At 32.3% G+C, this 14,978-nt stretch overlaps 2 protein-coding genes across 2 annotated transcripts; one reads left to right on the top strand and one right to left on the bottom strand.

The window, feature by feature from the left end:
* The first annotated feature begins 1,720 nt into the window (after positions 1–1,720).
* LOC108482639 (protein LURP-one-related 4-like) lies at positions 1,721–2,644 on the top strand. The gene is made up of 3 exons (XM_017785762.2): positions 1,721–1,992; positions 2,076–2,285; positions 2,376–2,644. Exons 1-3 carry the CDS (start codon positions 1,765–1,767, stop codon positions 2,508–2,510), a joined length of 573 nt encoding a protein of 190 aa, XP_017641251.1. The 5' UTR covers positions 1,721–1,764; the 3' UTR covers positions 2,511–2,644.
* Positions 2,645–9,526: 6,882 nt separating this feature from the next.
* Positions 9,527–14,559, bottom strand: LOC108480743 (uncharacterized). The gene is made up of 8 exons (XM_017783834.2): positions 14,040–14,559; positions 13,563–13,763; positions 13,365–13,487; positions 13,177–13,214; positions 12,961–13,069; positions 10,527–12,773; positions 10,176–10,331; positions 9,527–10,014 (listed from the first exon to the last, which is right to left on the bottom strand). Exons 1-8 carry the CDS (start codon positions 14,115–14,117, stop codon positions 9,817–9,819), a joined length of 3,150 nt encoding a protein of 1,049 aa, XP_017639323.1. The 5' UTR covers positions 14,118–14,559; the 3' UTR covers positions 9,527–9,816.
* Positions 14,560–14,978: the final 419 nt, after the last annotated feature.

Here is a 14,978-nt window from a genome sequence, read left to right as displayed (position 1 = left end):
TTAAAATTATTAAAAATAATATTCATTACGAACTTGGACATATGATTGTCAATGTTTAAATAAACTTAAACAACCATTTATCTAAGTTGATTTTAGAGTTATTTTTGTTTTCTACATGACTTTTAAGACAAGTTTGAGCAAACACTTTAAACCAAATATATACACATATACATGTGGAATCTCTTGAGCATACACTAGAGATATTAAAAAAAATAATTTATTTATCTTTAATTATTCAAGAAAGAAGTCGATTAAGTCTAAGCTCAATTGGTATGAATATTATTGTCGGTGTAAGAGTATACAAGTTTAAATGTCTGAAGTGCATTATTCTCATATTTGAAAGTCGAAAAAAGAATAACAATAACAATATGATAAAAAAAGAATTATTCAAAAAGTTATTCATATTCCTTCTCATCTAATTTGAAAGGTACCTTTGCCACGTTGGATATGATTTAGGTATACGTATATGGAACAAACATGTATTAAAAAATTATTATTAAATTAATCAAAATATATAGATTATCACGTTTTTTATCTTCTTCTCGAATTAAGTTAACTATACCTCGATTAGCCCAACCTCTATGTATTAATTAATACACCTAATTAATTAAAAATATCCCTAAATTCTTAATTAAAGTATAAAGGTCAATTCTCGATCATTAAAATCCTAAATATATTCTTCAAAAGAAAAAGAAAATCCTATATATACATAACAAATTAACATTATAATTTATGGATAATTAAACTCAAATTCAATGAAAAATAAAATAAAATTTAAAAAATAGCATAGTTGAATGGAATTGAATGGATAAGAATATGGCTGAAGATAAAAATTTGAAACAAAAATATAATGTAAAGTCTCATTAATTTTATTTTTTTAAAAAAATTCATGACATCAACCAATATATTAATCAAATAATAGAGTTTGAAGAAACTTGAAATTATAAATAAAGATATGGTCAAAACAGCTGAGATCTTTCCCCTGTAAACAAACCCTATTTTTTATTCAAACACCCATGCTTTAAACGTGCTTTCACTCGCATACATACGTATTCCCTACATCCGTAGCCCTTCCTTGAACCTTCAACTGCTCATATAGTTTCATAAATACCTTTTTTAAGAGCCATTTAAAGTACCCTTTCCTTGAGAAGCTTATATCTTTTTTTTTCCTTACAATTATTTTATGTGAACCCATGGCTGTCACATTGCATTGATTTTTTAAATACAGATTATATAATTTTTACTCCTTAAATTTGATAAATAAATTCATTTTGGTACATAAACTTAATATGTAGATCTATTTTACTTTTTAAATTTGGATTCTATCAAGGTTTGATGATATGACTAATGTTTTTGGAACATGATTGAATTAGTCAGTTGAACCGAATGAATCAAGAATCGATTGATATATTAATTCAAACAAAATTGATTAAAAAAATTGGACAAAAATCAATAGTTGAACTGGTTTAATAAAATTATTAATTTTTAAAAAAAAATTATGAATTTTATTTATTTGTTGTTGGTCTAGTAGTTGAATCGAGAACCAATGGCCTGACATGTTTAACTACTGGTCAGATTATTAGAACATTATCAAATTTTTATAATTTTAAAATTCATGAGTTAAAAATAAATTTAAATGGGGCAAAAATTGATATTATCCCAAACTTACAAGTTGGATGGAGTATATATATAACCTCTGGCTGGTGTTTCTCTCAATATATCATCTTTAAAGTTTTACATCAAATTTAAGTTTCTTCTCCATTGATGGCTAATAAGGTTCATCCTCGAGCATCCGTTTCAGATCCATCTCCAGCTGGAAGACAAACATTCACCGTTTGGATGAAATCACTTGTATGCCACACCAATGGTTGCACCGTTTTCGATTCCAAAGGTGACATCGTATATCGTGTCGAAAACTACGACAGCAAAGGTGGCTGTGAGGTTCAACTCATGGACCTGCAAGGCAATATCCTATTTTCTATACTAAGCAAGGTACTACTGCATATAAAGAAACTTGAGATTTCAATTTACTGTATTGCTCTTGTTTTTATTAAATGAAAATAATAATATTGCAGAAGCTTCAAATCTTTGGATGTTGGAACGGGTATAGAGCGGGCACAAACAAGGAACAGCCATGCTTTACAGTTAAGAAGTGCTACAGTATTGTCCGGAGAGAAATAGCCTGTCAGGTTACTGTGGGGTTAAACACGTACTGGATAGTGAGGTTGGGTCGCAAGAACCAAGGGTTTAAGATACTCAACATAACTGGAGATATTGTAGCAGAGGTAAGCACCAACAACGAAAGCTATTTATTTTCACAGAAAAAATATTCAATAAAAACGATTTAAGGATTGTGAATGGTAAATGAAATGCAGGTGATGCAAAAGCAGGTATCAAGTGGGGTGGTGTTAGGAGAGGATGTATTAGCTTTGGAGGTGGAACCCTATATGGATCATTCCCTGATCGTTGCTCTTGTCACCGTTTATGGATTGATCAGTCGGAGATTGTAGATAAACCCAACCATGATTAAATCAAACAGTGCAGTATAGGGAAATATTTCAACAAGTGAAGATAATCCCTTCTTTTTTTCTGTATTTCAGATTTGTATTGATTTTCTTTTTGGGGAAAACCAATCTTATTAGAATTTTCTTTTGCAATATGTATATTGTTTATTACTTTAATTTGTAAAACATTTTGGAAATTATGGAAAAAGTTTTTTTTGTCTGAATTTCTTATTAGTTTAAATTTTGGATTTAATTTTTGAAAAATTTTAACCATTACTCAAATGGTAGTAATTAAATCAGTTGGGTTAAATTTTACTATTAATTTTGTATTATGTGTGAAGTTGTAAATTCCAATTTGATAATTCTTAGTACTTATAAGTCTTTCTTAAAAAAATAAATACCCTACTAATAAGCTACTAACTCGAGTTATTTCTTTTCTCTTAACTTTTCACTGAAACAATAATGAAAATTTAAAATTTGATAATTAATTACTTAGAAAATTTACCTATAATTAATATAAATTTAATTTTAATACTTGTTTTTCTGTAAATATATCAATAAAGTTTTGATTTAATGATAAAAAATCCAAATTTACTCTAAGTAAATTTAATCTGAATTAAATTAATTGTTGATAATAATTAAATTTAATTATAACAATCAATATAGTTATAAATGATAATTCAAAAGAATACTCTTCTCTCTCAAGTGAATAACAAAGAAATTTGGAAGTCTTTCACTAAAAAAAAAAAAAGAAATTTGGAAGTCAAACAAATATTAGGTGTCATAATTAGAGAAATTTAATTGTGCAAAATTATATCCTCGTTGAAAGTGACAAAGCAATTTGAATTGTTTTATTTATCAATTAAATGAAAATACGAAGAAAAAAAATATAGAATGCAATAGCTCATATATTTATGAAAAAAATTTTAATCAAATAAAAGAAAATAATTTGTAATTGGCTATAAATTTAGGTGTAGTAGGAGTGTGGTGAGACAAGCTCACCAAGGTGGATTGTGGTGTGGGACGCCGTCGTTTCCCTTCACACTTTGACATCACACATTAAGAACTCCAAAAATATTTAACATGCATTTCTTATTTTAATAATTTCAAATTTTCCACCTTTGTTTTTTTCTTTATTATTAATTTCAACAATGGTTTAATATATATACTAGTTTTTTTCCATTATATGCATTAATTATATTTAAATTTTTAAAATTCATAAAATGATTACAAAATTAAAACATAACGATATAAAAACATAATAATTGATATTAAATTGAATTTAAATAAAAACATTTTAAAAATATAAATATTAAAACAGTAGATCGTATGAAATTCTATTTTTATATATAGCTTCTAACTTAATTTTAATTTTAATTATTCAACGTAAATTTTAATTAAATTTAAATATTATGATCACTAAATAATTTGTATAATTTGTTGCAACATTGTATCTATTTTTATTTTAATAATGTATTTAATTTGTAAAAAGTGTGATAAGCTTAAAAGATTTTAAAATTTATAGTGGTTTATTATATAAAATTATAAATTGAATTATTGAATATAAGTAAATTGAAAGGACTTATTATGAAAATATAATTTGCAATCACTAAAAATTATTTAAAAAAGGTGAAGGGGTTTATATTGCAATGCCCCCTCTACAAATGATTACTTTTTTTTGCTACATATCAAATTTTTATAATAACCAACAAACGTTGGATGCAATATTAAGACACATTGTACTCTCAACATAGAACACATGTTTGAACCTTAGAAATGTTAATAAGATATGTTGTTATCATTGTTTCTAGGCATGTAGTTGTTGCACATCAGGAATTTAGTGGTTGCAGATCATGGGTTTATTTGGTTTATATTTTTCCTTAGTTGTTAAAAGTCCTATTATGAGTCTTATTCTGTTAGTGCCTAATTTCTTTTCTTTTTTTGTTAAGTAATTGCCTATATAATAGGTCTTGAGGTTATGAATAAATTATGTGATCATCTTATTTTCCCTTTCCTTTATTGTTTTCATCTTACTGTTATCTTTTTTAGTAAGTTAATAGCGGTATCATAACCAGGCAAAAGAAGAGTATTTTAGGTGAGAGAAAAAAGTTTGTGGTCCTCTTATGGCTTTTGAAAATTTTGTACAGCCGGCTATTCCATATTTTGATGGTCACTATGATCATTGGAGCATGCTGATAGAGAACTTCTTGCGGTCCAACGAATATTGGGAGGTCATTGAGCACGGTGTAACAACACCAACAAATGGAGAAAGGCTTACAAAAGCACATCAAAAGGACATGAAGGGTTGAAGCTGAAAGATTTGAAAACAAATAATTACTTACTTCAAGTTATTGATCGTTCGATACTGGAAATCATTATTTGCAAAGAAACTTCCAAGGATATTTGGGACTCCATGAAGACAAAATATCAAGGTTCTTCCAGAGTGAAACGTGCATAACTCCAAGCTTTGTGGAGGGACTTTGAGGTTCTTCAGATTAAGGCTAGTGAGTCTGTTACAAACTATTGTGCACGAACCCTGGGAATCGCGAATAATATGCAATTTCATGGTGAGAAAATGGATGACATGGCCATTATTGAGAAGATATTGCGATCATTGACACCAAAATATGATTAGGTTGTTTGCTCAATTGAAAAATCCAATGACATTGATGCACTCACCCTTGATGAAGTCTAGAGTTCCTTATTGGTCCATGAATAGAATATGAACAGAACTTTTGCCCCAACAGAGTAGGCTTTTAAGGCTTCAACTCATTCTTCTAGAGGAAGAGGTAGAAGTTGAGGAAGGGGAAGAGGTAGAGGAGACAGTTGGAATAAATATGGTGGTAAGCATGCTAGACCAGATGATAAAGGCAAAAAACGGGATTAACAATTTGACAAGTCAAAGGTAGAAAGTTTCAGATGTAATAAGTTTTGTCACTATCGTTCTAAATGTCGTACTAATCTGTCTAATGGCAAGGAAAAGGGAGAAAAGTTAAATTTTACAGAAAAAGAAGAACTTGAAACCTTGTTGATAAATTCATAACAAGTAGGAAGAGCAGCAGAACTCATGTTTATGGTATGTGGATACAAGATGTAGTAACCACATGTACAGTAATAAGTCTTTTTTCTCTTATCTAAATGAAGACTTTCAAACTAATATGTCTTTTGGAGATAAAATTATTGTAGATGTAGTGGGAAAGGGTGATATTAGTATAAGAACCAAGAATGGTTTTGTAGAAACAATTTCCAATGTTTTCTTTATAATTGCTTTGAAAAGTAACTTGTTAAGTGCTGGTAAATTGCAAGAAAAAGGATATGTGATTATGATATCAAAAGGTGCTTATGAAATTTATGATCTTTCTAGAGGTGCTATTGCAGTGGTTCCAATGAGTTCTAACAGGTTGTTTCCATTGATTATTGATTGTGTTCAACCTTGCTTGACGGCTAAAGTGAAGGATGACTCATGGCTTTGTCATTTTTGTTATAGTCATTTTCATTTTAGGGGTTTAAAGACTCTTAGACAGAAAAAGATGGTTAGCGGCCTTCCTCAAATTGTCATTCCATCCTAGGTGCTTAAAGATTGTGTTGTTGGCAAACAACATCGTGAATAATTTCCCAAATGAAAGTCTTGGAGAGCAAAATGTGTGTTGGAATTAGTTCATTCGGATATATGTGGACCAATAAAACCATTATCTAATGGAGGTAAAAATTATTTCCCATCTTTCATTGATGATTATTCTCGAAAAACATGAGTTTACTTTTTATAGCAGAAATCAAAAGCATTTAGTGCATTTACTAGCTTCAAGGCACTTGTTGAGAATGAAATCAAGAAAACCATTCAAGCTCTTCGCACTAACCGTGGTGGAGAATATTGCTCCAAGGAATTTGGAGCATTTTGTGATAGCCATGGCATCTCCAAGGAATTTGGACCATTTTGTGATAGTCATGGCATTTGGAAAGAGCTTACCACTGCATATACCCTTAACAAAATGACGTATTAGAAAGGAAAAATAGAACCATACTTTATATGGTGAGGAGCATGCTTGTTGGTGGAAGGGTCTCAAAATAATTTTGGCCAAAAGGAATAAATTAGAGCATCTATGTCTTGAACAGAAACCCAACTTTTTATGTTCAAAACATGTCACCTGAAGAAGCTTGGAGTGGAAGAAGACCCGTTGTAGATCACTTCAGAATTTTTGGTTGCATTGCTTATGCACATGTTCTAGATGCAAAAAGAAGCTTAATGACAATGGAGATAAGTGTGCCTTTCTAGGTGTAAGTGAAACATCTAAAGCATATAAACTGTTTAATCCTTTAATGGAGAAAATTGTGATTAGCAAGGATATAATTTTTTATGAGGAGAACACTTGGAATTGGAATGACCAGTAACCTTCTTAAACCTTTGTTGACACTAAAATTGAAGATAAAAGGCAACAACCTTTAGATTAGCAGATCCAAGCAACATTTGAGCTTGAGAGTTCACCAAAATAAAGCTCCAACAGCCACCGACGTAGAAACAGTTGAACCTAGTCCTAGCTGTTTTTGATGAAGACCAGCTTGGATGGGAGATTTTGAGGTAATCAACATTGGTTAGATTGAAGATCTAATCATCCAATTTTTTCTTATTTGTAAAGTGTGATCCAACAACTTTTGAAAGCGTTGTAAAGGAGTCGAAATGGCGAAAGGCAATGAATGAAGAAATTAAAACTATAGAGATGAATGATATATGAGAGTTGACTTAGCTTCCAGAAGGGCACAAGACAATTGGTGTCAAATGGGTGTATAAGAAAAAGTTGAAGGAGAATGGAGAAGTTGATAAGTATAAGGCGCTCTTGGTGGCCAAAGGTTATAAGAAGTTTAGGGTAGATTACAAAAAAATCTTTGCTCTTGTTGCAAGGCATGATATAATTAGATTGGCGATTTCGCTTGCAGCCCAACACTCTTGGCCTATCTTCTAGTTAGATGTGAAGTCAGCATTTTTACATGAATAACATGTATTTATTGAACAACCAGCTAGTTATGTTAAACATGTAAGTGGAAATAAGGTTTATAAATTAAACAAAGGTTTTATATGGGTTGAAACAAACCCCACTTGCTTGGTATAGTCGAATTAAAGCTTATTTCTTGAAAGTTGATTTTACCAAGTGTCATTATGAGTCTACTCTTCTCATTAAAACTGGTGATGAAGGGAAAATGCTTATTGTGAGTTTATATGTTGATGATCTTATTTTCAGTGGAAATTGTAGTTCTATGTTTAATGAATCCAATAAGTTTATGATGGTTGAGTTTGAAATGCCAGATCTTGGTATGATGCATTATTTTCTAGGCATAAAAGTAGTACAATTAGCTGATGGAATATTTATTTCTCAAAGGAAATATGTTCAAGATATTCTGAGCAAGTTTGATATGAAAGATTGCAATCTAGCAAACACCCTCATTGAGTTTGGTTTGAAGTTGAATAGAGAAGGAAAGAAAGTGGACAACACTTTTTATAAGCAGATTGTTGGCAGCTTAATGTACTTGACTAGTACAAGACCTGACATAAAGTATTCTGTGAGTTTGATCAGTAGGTTTATGGTGAATCCTTTAGAGATTCATTTATTGGTTGCCAAAAGAATCTTTCATTACTTGCAATGAACCAATGATATTTGGCTATTTTACACAAAGGAAGAATTTTTCAAATTTATTGATAGTGACTTTGCAGGAGATCCATATGATAGAAAAAACACTTCAGGTTATGTTTTCATGATGGGAATCGGAGTTATTTCATGGTCATTCAATAAGTAATCCATTATTACTTTGTTAACAACTGAAGTTGAATTTGTTGCTGCAACAACCTATGCTTGCCAAACTATTTGGTTGAGAAAAATCTTGGAAAAGCTGAAGTTCAAGAGAATGGGAGCTACAGCAATTTTATGTGACAACAACTCAGCTATAAGACTCTCAAAAAATCCAGTATTACATGGTAGAAGCAAACATATTGATTGAAGTACTATTTTTTTTTTAGATCTCAACAATGATAGGGTAATTGATCTGAAGTACTGCAAGAGTAAAGATCAGCTGGTTGACATATTCATCAGACCTCTCAAATTGTTTCCCTTTCAAAATTTGGGGAGGTTAATTGGAGTTTGCACTTTGGAGGATCCTGTTTAAAGAATGGCACCAGTAAACTAAAGTTTAATGATTTTTCAGTTTAAGGGAGGGATTGTTAACAAAATATGTTTGTTATCCTTATTTCTAGGCATGTAGTTGCTGCACATCAGGGATTTGGTGGTTGCAGATCGTGCGTTTATTTGGTTTAGATTTTTCCCTAGTTATTAAGAGTCCTATTATGAGTCTTATTCTGTTAGTGTCCAAGTTCTTATTTTTTTTCTGTTATGTAATTGCCTATATAATAAGCTCTTGAGGTTATGAATAAATTATTTGATCATTTTATTTTTGCTTTCCTTTATTGTTTTCATGTTACTGTTATCACTTTCGATAAGTTAACAGGAAATGACATTGGAAGGAAAATAACCATGAACTCTAATCGTGAATTGTAAAATTGACATAAATAATAAAAATTATTTTTATAATATAAATATATATATATATATATATGGTGTATGATTTTCGACATACAATGTATTTGATATTATTTTATCTATTTGTCGCTATATAATCTAATATTAATATTCATTCAAATTACAAATATGGGCAACTTCATGTTTATCATTTTTATTTTGTTTATTTTTTTGGCATTTATAAATCGGGAAAACGAAACTATCAATTTTGAGGATTTACCCATCGTCCAAAAAAAAGACCCCGTGCTTTGCAAAATTCACGTGCCCACGGAATCCAACCAGGATCTTATTCGAAAATTCAGAATTTCCACAAATTAAAAAGAAATTAAGTGTCGGTGTTATTTTTTATTATAATTATATTTAAACAAATCTTACTAAAATATATCTGAAAAAAAAATCAAATACCTATTCAAGCATGGAAATTGAAACCTTGCTAATAAAGAGTAAAAGAAGAGCTAGTTTATGCTTTGTCAATATATATATATATATATATTTGTGGAAATGTTCATGACAATCTTTAATATAAGAACAAGAATCAAACATGCAAAGTAATTTTTTTTTATAAAAAATAAACTATATATGGAAACTACTAGGTGAGGTGAATGCGTTTTTGATTTTTTTGTACAACTTAATTTCTTTTTCATTCTAAAGAGGAAACTGTCTCACCTGCAATTTCCGTGTGGGTACAAATCCAGCTGCTACTTCAACTATACATTGTAGTAACTTGTATACGAAGAAATGAATACCTTTCAGCTCTTCTTGGCATTCTTTATTTTACGTACCGTCATCACAAGCCGTTGTCGTTCACCTTCCACCTCTGCGAATTTGAGGCTTATCTCGGAATACCGATCTTGCATATACTTCAATTCATCTTCCATGGACTTGTTTCTTTCTTTCAATGCTGCTAGTTCAGCTATCAATTCATCCTGGTTATCGTCTTTAGCTACCTGCATTTGTTTTACCATTTTGGAAACAAAGTATAAGCCCAAGCAAGCAATACACTTAAAAATGTTGTTCATTGATATAATAGAATTTCCATTTAAAATTATTCCCTTTTTTTTTTTTTTGGTTTCCTTTTTCTTCTAAATCATAGTATAATGTTTCTGACCTTTTGAAGTTGGTACCCGTAGAAGCTGGCGCTGTGCTTGTTGAATTCTTCTACTCTGCTTTCTAATTCATCGATTTTCTTCTGAAGATCCTTTTCCTTTTCCAGGAAAACATTTGTGGATGTTTCTAAAGCTGTTTCCTTTAACTTTATATGTCCCTGCCATGAGAAAAAATGTTCACTGAGAATACAAATTTTCCTTTTCATAACTGTACCATTAAGGAAGAAACAAACTATAAAGTAAAATTTTGGATAATTGTTGTTTGATCATGAATTCCCATATTGCTGTTAAACCATTTGCATCAAAGTTTAGAGGAACTTTTGTTTATATAGAACATGGAAGTGTAAATTTACCTCAAGCAACTTTACTTTTTCCCTCAGGCTCGCAACATCTTTAGAATTGCCAGGAACCAAGGCAGATTTATTGCTTCTTAATGGTGTTCTTGTTCCATGAGAAACTGCTCCTCTTCCATTGCTCTCTTTCAGCTTCTTTTCCATGCCGGTAAATGCATCTTCCTTCTTCTTAAGGTCACCCTTTAGTTGAACTACTTGCTTTTTGAGTTTTTCTTTCTCCAATTCATCCTCGGACAGAGAATGCTTCAATTTATTGTACTGATTTTTGAGGATATCAAGCTCTGATTGTAGAGATTCAACTGCCGCTTGTTTCTCGTCCTTCAGATGATTCATTCTTTGCAATTCTTCCAGTGCCTTAGCCGCTTCCTCTTTCATCAAAGCAACTGTACTCTCCAGTTCATTTCTTTCTAGATATGCTCTTTGCATCTGCATTTCGTATTCTTTAGCTAATGCTTTTGTGTGTTCCAACTCAAGTCTTAAGTCTTTGGCCTTCTGAGCTTGTTCAAGGAGGCAATTCTTTTCTATAGTCAGCTTTTCAATCTCAGCTTTTAGGCTGAAGATATCCTGGGAAAAAGCCCCACTTACTTCTTCCTCAAGCTTCTTTTGTTGTTCAAGCTTCTTAGATTTATCATCAATTTCCTCCAACATCAGTTCTATTTGATTTGATTTAGAACTTACTTGATTGGAAAGGTTAGAGAGTTTAGCCTCATAATCCTTTCTAACTGATTGGAGCTCTTCTTTAGCTTTCTCGAGCTGTTCTTCCAGCTGATTTTTCTGCGAGCGTAATTCACTAGCTTCAGTCAGAGCTTTTGCAGCCAACTTCTCATTTGCATCAAATGTAGAGGCCATCTGGATAGAGAGCCTTTTAAATTCCTCCTGCAGCCTTTCAGCTGTATTTGCATTCTTCCATCTTGTCATTCGCAGGGCTTGCTCAGCTCGTATAGCTCTTTGCTCCTGCTCAACTTTGGCTCGTGTGATGGATTCTATATCCATTTCAGATTGTTGTGCCAGTTTCTCTAACTCTTCCTCCAAGCTTTTGACATTGGCTTCTAGTTCATTTATAGTGGCTAAAGAGTCGGAGAATTCTTTTGACTGCTTGTCAAGTTCACTTTCCAAGAATTCAATTTGGGTCTCAAGTTCATTTATGTTGGCAAAGGAGGACGAGCACTCATACTGCATCTTCAGTTGTTCTTGAAGCTGGCTTTGCTCTAATTTGTATGAGATGTCGTGATTTTCCTGTTTCAGTATCTCATAGTCAAGTGCTAGCTGCTCCATCTGTGCTTCAAGCTCATCTTTCTCTCTCTTGTAGATCTCTATCTCACTGTAGAGGTCCATGATCTTTTGCTCTAGTAGAGAGGTTTCCTTGGGGCCCCTGTGTTCTTTAACAAGCTGTTCCAGTGCCCTCTGCTCTTCATCCTCATCTGAGTCATTTCTTGAGATGATGGCTCTCACTTCTTCAGCATTGCCATTGGATTCAGATTTGTTGGGAGGATTGGAAATCTCCATAGTCTTTGCCTCCAAAATTTCTTCTAGTTCTTGCACAGCAAGTATTAACTCAGCATTTGATTCCTGTGTCTTCTGCAGTTGTAACCGAAGATTGTAATTCATGTCTTTCTCATAATTCAGCTCTTGTCTCATTTCTTCAACGAGAACCCAAGGGTCCCCACCCTCAAACTGCAGCCTGCTTTTAACTTTTGCATCATCAGTTCGCTTCTGAAAGGACTTAAGTTTCTCACAGTCTAACTTGAGTGCATCTCTCTCTTCTTTCAGAGTAACAACTTCCCGTGATAGATCCTGCCCCCTTTTACACTCCTTTACAATTTGCTTTCGGAGAGTCTGCAATTCCAAATCCGACACATCCACTTGCCTGGACAAGGCAATGACCTCATTCTTGAGCTTTTCCATCTCATTATCTGAACCATGTTGGGAACTTTCTCTCGGAAACGTATCCTGAGAACTGTTGGAGTCATCAGTACTCATTCCATGATCAGAACCTGCCGACCAAGCCTCGTAGATCGTTGTTGAGGCAACTGATGTTGGTTTTGGAGTAGATGAGGTGTTACTCATAGGTGGCAGATAAGGAGGGTCCTGATAGATGCTGTCATTCTTTATTCTATTTCCAAGTTCCCGTGGAGTATCAAGTCCAGAGCTACTATCAGAACTTGAAATGGTAGTATCAGATCCATTAGATCCTCTATGGTTCTCATGCATTTCATCATTGTGGGGGGTTTTGCTGAAAGGCACATCCTATCAGATAGATAACAAACAAACAAATAAGTAAAACTTGCATATCCATTCTCAATCACCAATTATATTAAGCACATATTAGGATACAAAAATTGTTAAGAGAAGAAGAAAATGGTCTGAATATTGAACAAAATAGCAAGAAGCAAACCCAAAATGAACACTTTCACTAAATGGAATAGGAACATACTTCAATTGAAGCGTTCTTAATGCTTTCATCTGCTTCACCATTACTCAAGTGGGCCTTCAAGCTTCTACCTTGTGATTTAATACTTGCATCTTCAATATCTTCCACTTCTCTGAAAAAACAATCCCAATAAAATCAAACTCACAAGCAAACACTACAGCATTCCAGAAACAAACTCCAATTACAAGAAGAATTCAATAAAAAGTGACCATTCTTTACCTTTGATCAGCATTTTCCTGCACCCTCTGTATTGAAACCTGTTCAAAACCAACACAGCTTGAATTCATATTTTAAAAAATGAATCACCATATTTATGAGGAAAGACTTAAAGAAAAAGCCTACCAGAGGAAGTATACATGACACATATAAATATGAGAGAGAAACAGAGAGACTGAAACTATACTAACATGTAAAATTGCTTTTGAATTTGAATTCTTCAGTGGAAGAGAAACGATTGAAGTTTTAATTGCCTCTGCATAAGCAGAAAAATCAATTGAAGCTTCCCCAATCAAACCTCCTTTTCCCAATCCCTACAACAAACATATAAAATATTAATTATCTAACAATTAAAGAAAAAAAAAACACATTCATCAAAAATATCTTACTGATGATAAAATAAAATGATAGATTCTTTCGTTGATCTTCCCAGTTTTTGGCTCTCGAACAAATTTAACGGACTCGTACACTGGTTTTTCCCATCGACAGATATCGTCCAGAATCGTCGCCTTTTCTAATTTTGTTGTCGGTTTTCCTCCGTCGCCGGGAACCACCGATATCATCAGTGTTTGTACACTTAACTCCGTCACCTAAATTATACAGAACATAATTAATATTTCAACATTTTCTCAAACTATGCAATCACATTACGAAACAAAGTAATTATTAATTGTTTTAAAAGAAACTTTTAAAAGATGATCATTTTTAGCCAATCAAACTAGCTAAAGCAGTTTCAGAAACAATCCAATCAAACTCTGTTCGCCGTTTGAGCTGCATTTGCTGAGCGATGGAGCTAATAAATAAACAAAAGTAAATAGAACTTGCAGAAATTATTCAATTAATTGAATTTGAAAGAATGAGATTACTTGAGTTGCATGGAACTGCAACTTGAAGACCGCTTTTATCTTGTTCCTGTCGCTCCTCCATCTCGCCGACTTAAACATCTCTTTCACAAAAACCTCCGAAAACCGCGAACTCTCACCGGCGCTCCGGAATAATTCGCCGGAAACACGCCATTTATTCGATCACTCGACCAAATGCATAAAAAAACAGGTCAAAATGTGCTGACACGCGCGGGAAAACAAGCCTATTGTACCAGTCTAGACGTTGAGTTCAGCTAATGGAAAGGAGCTGGTAATGCGGCAAGGACTGAGTCAGAGACCGAGTCAAGAACTCAGAAACAAGGAAGCATTGTAAGCGAGTGGATCTGAAGTAGAAGAGTTCTTTCACTTTTTTTTTTTTTTTTCACGTTCTATATGTAAGTTGTAACAGTGTTTGGTGGAAAGAGATTTCACATTTTATTTTAAAGAAAAATGAACAATAAATAATTCAAAAAAAAATGTAAGGACGAGCTCTTTTAAATTTAATTCATGCTTAATTTAAATAATCAATGCATTAGCGATAACAAATGTGTTTGTTTTGACTTCCAGTCAAGAGAACAGTAAATAAAAAATCATTGTTATGACATAAATACCCCTTTCCAATTTTAGTTTTGGCGAAAATTCTAGCTTCTGGCGTGGGTCAAACTGCCAGAATTCAAAATATAAGATTATTTTCAAAAAAAAATTAATTAATGGCTGAGGGCTTATAGGCCAAAAAGTTAGAATACGGTTAAAAGAACAAAAAAAATTGTAACATGCATTTTTATTTTACATTCATAAATCCACAAATTCATTGGGTCAAAAAACATTAATTGTAATAATATTTTCAAAATAAAAATAAAAAAGAAAAGGAAATAACAAAAACATAATGCTGGTTTGAGTTTGAAATGAAAAATGCATTTCAACATTTTTGAGTTATTGGAT

The sequence above is a fragment of the Gossypium arboreum genome, chromosome 12 (genome assembly GCF_025698485.1).
Source record: "Gossypium arboreum isolate Shixiya-1 chromosome 12, ASM2569848v2, whole genome shotgun sequence".
Classification (NCBI taxonomy): domain Eukaryota; kingdom Viridiplantae; phylum Streptophyta; class Magnoliopsida; order Malvales; family Malvaceae; genus Gossypium; species Gossypium arboreum.
The sequence above is the reverse complement of the archived record's forward strand: the minus strand, read 5'-3'. Positions and strand labels throughout refer to the sequence as shown.

What these genes read in the sequence shown, in the direction of transcription:
- LOC108482639 (XM_017785762.2), top strand. Translation starts at nt 1,765, where the DNA reads ATGGCTAATAAGGTTCATCCTCGAGCATCCGTTTCAGATCCATCTCCA. An exon ending in TATTTTCTATACTAAGCAAG is followed by an intron (nt 1,993 to 2,075) that starts GTACTACTGCAT and finishes ATAATATTGCAG; the next exon opens with AAGCTTCAAATCTTTGGATG. An exon ending in CTGGAGATATTGTAGCAGAG is followed by an intron (nt 2,286 to 2,375) that starts GTAAGCACCAAC and finishes AATGAAATGCAG; the next exon opens with GTGATGCAAAAGCAGGTATC.
- LOC108480743 (XM_017783834.2), bottom strand. Translation starts at nt 14,117, where the DNA reads ATGTTTAAGTCGGCGAGATGGAGGAGCGACAGGAACAAGATAAAAGCG. An exon ending in ATCATTTTATTTTATCATCA is followed by an intron (nt 13,488 to 13,562) that starts GTAAGATATTTT and finishes TGTTTGTTGTAG; the next exon opens with GGATTGGGAAAAGGAGGTTT. An exon ending in CAGGAAAATGCTGATCAAAG is followed by an intron (nt 13,070 to 13,176) that starts GTAAAGAATGGT and finishes TTGTTTTTTCAG; the next exon opens with AGAAGTGGAAGATATTGAAG.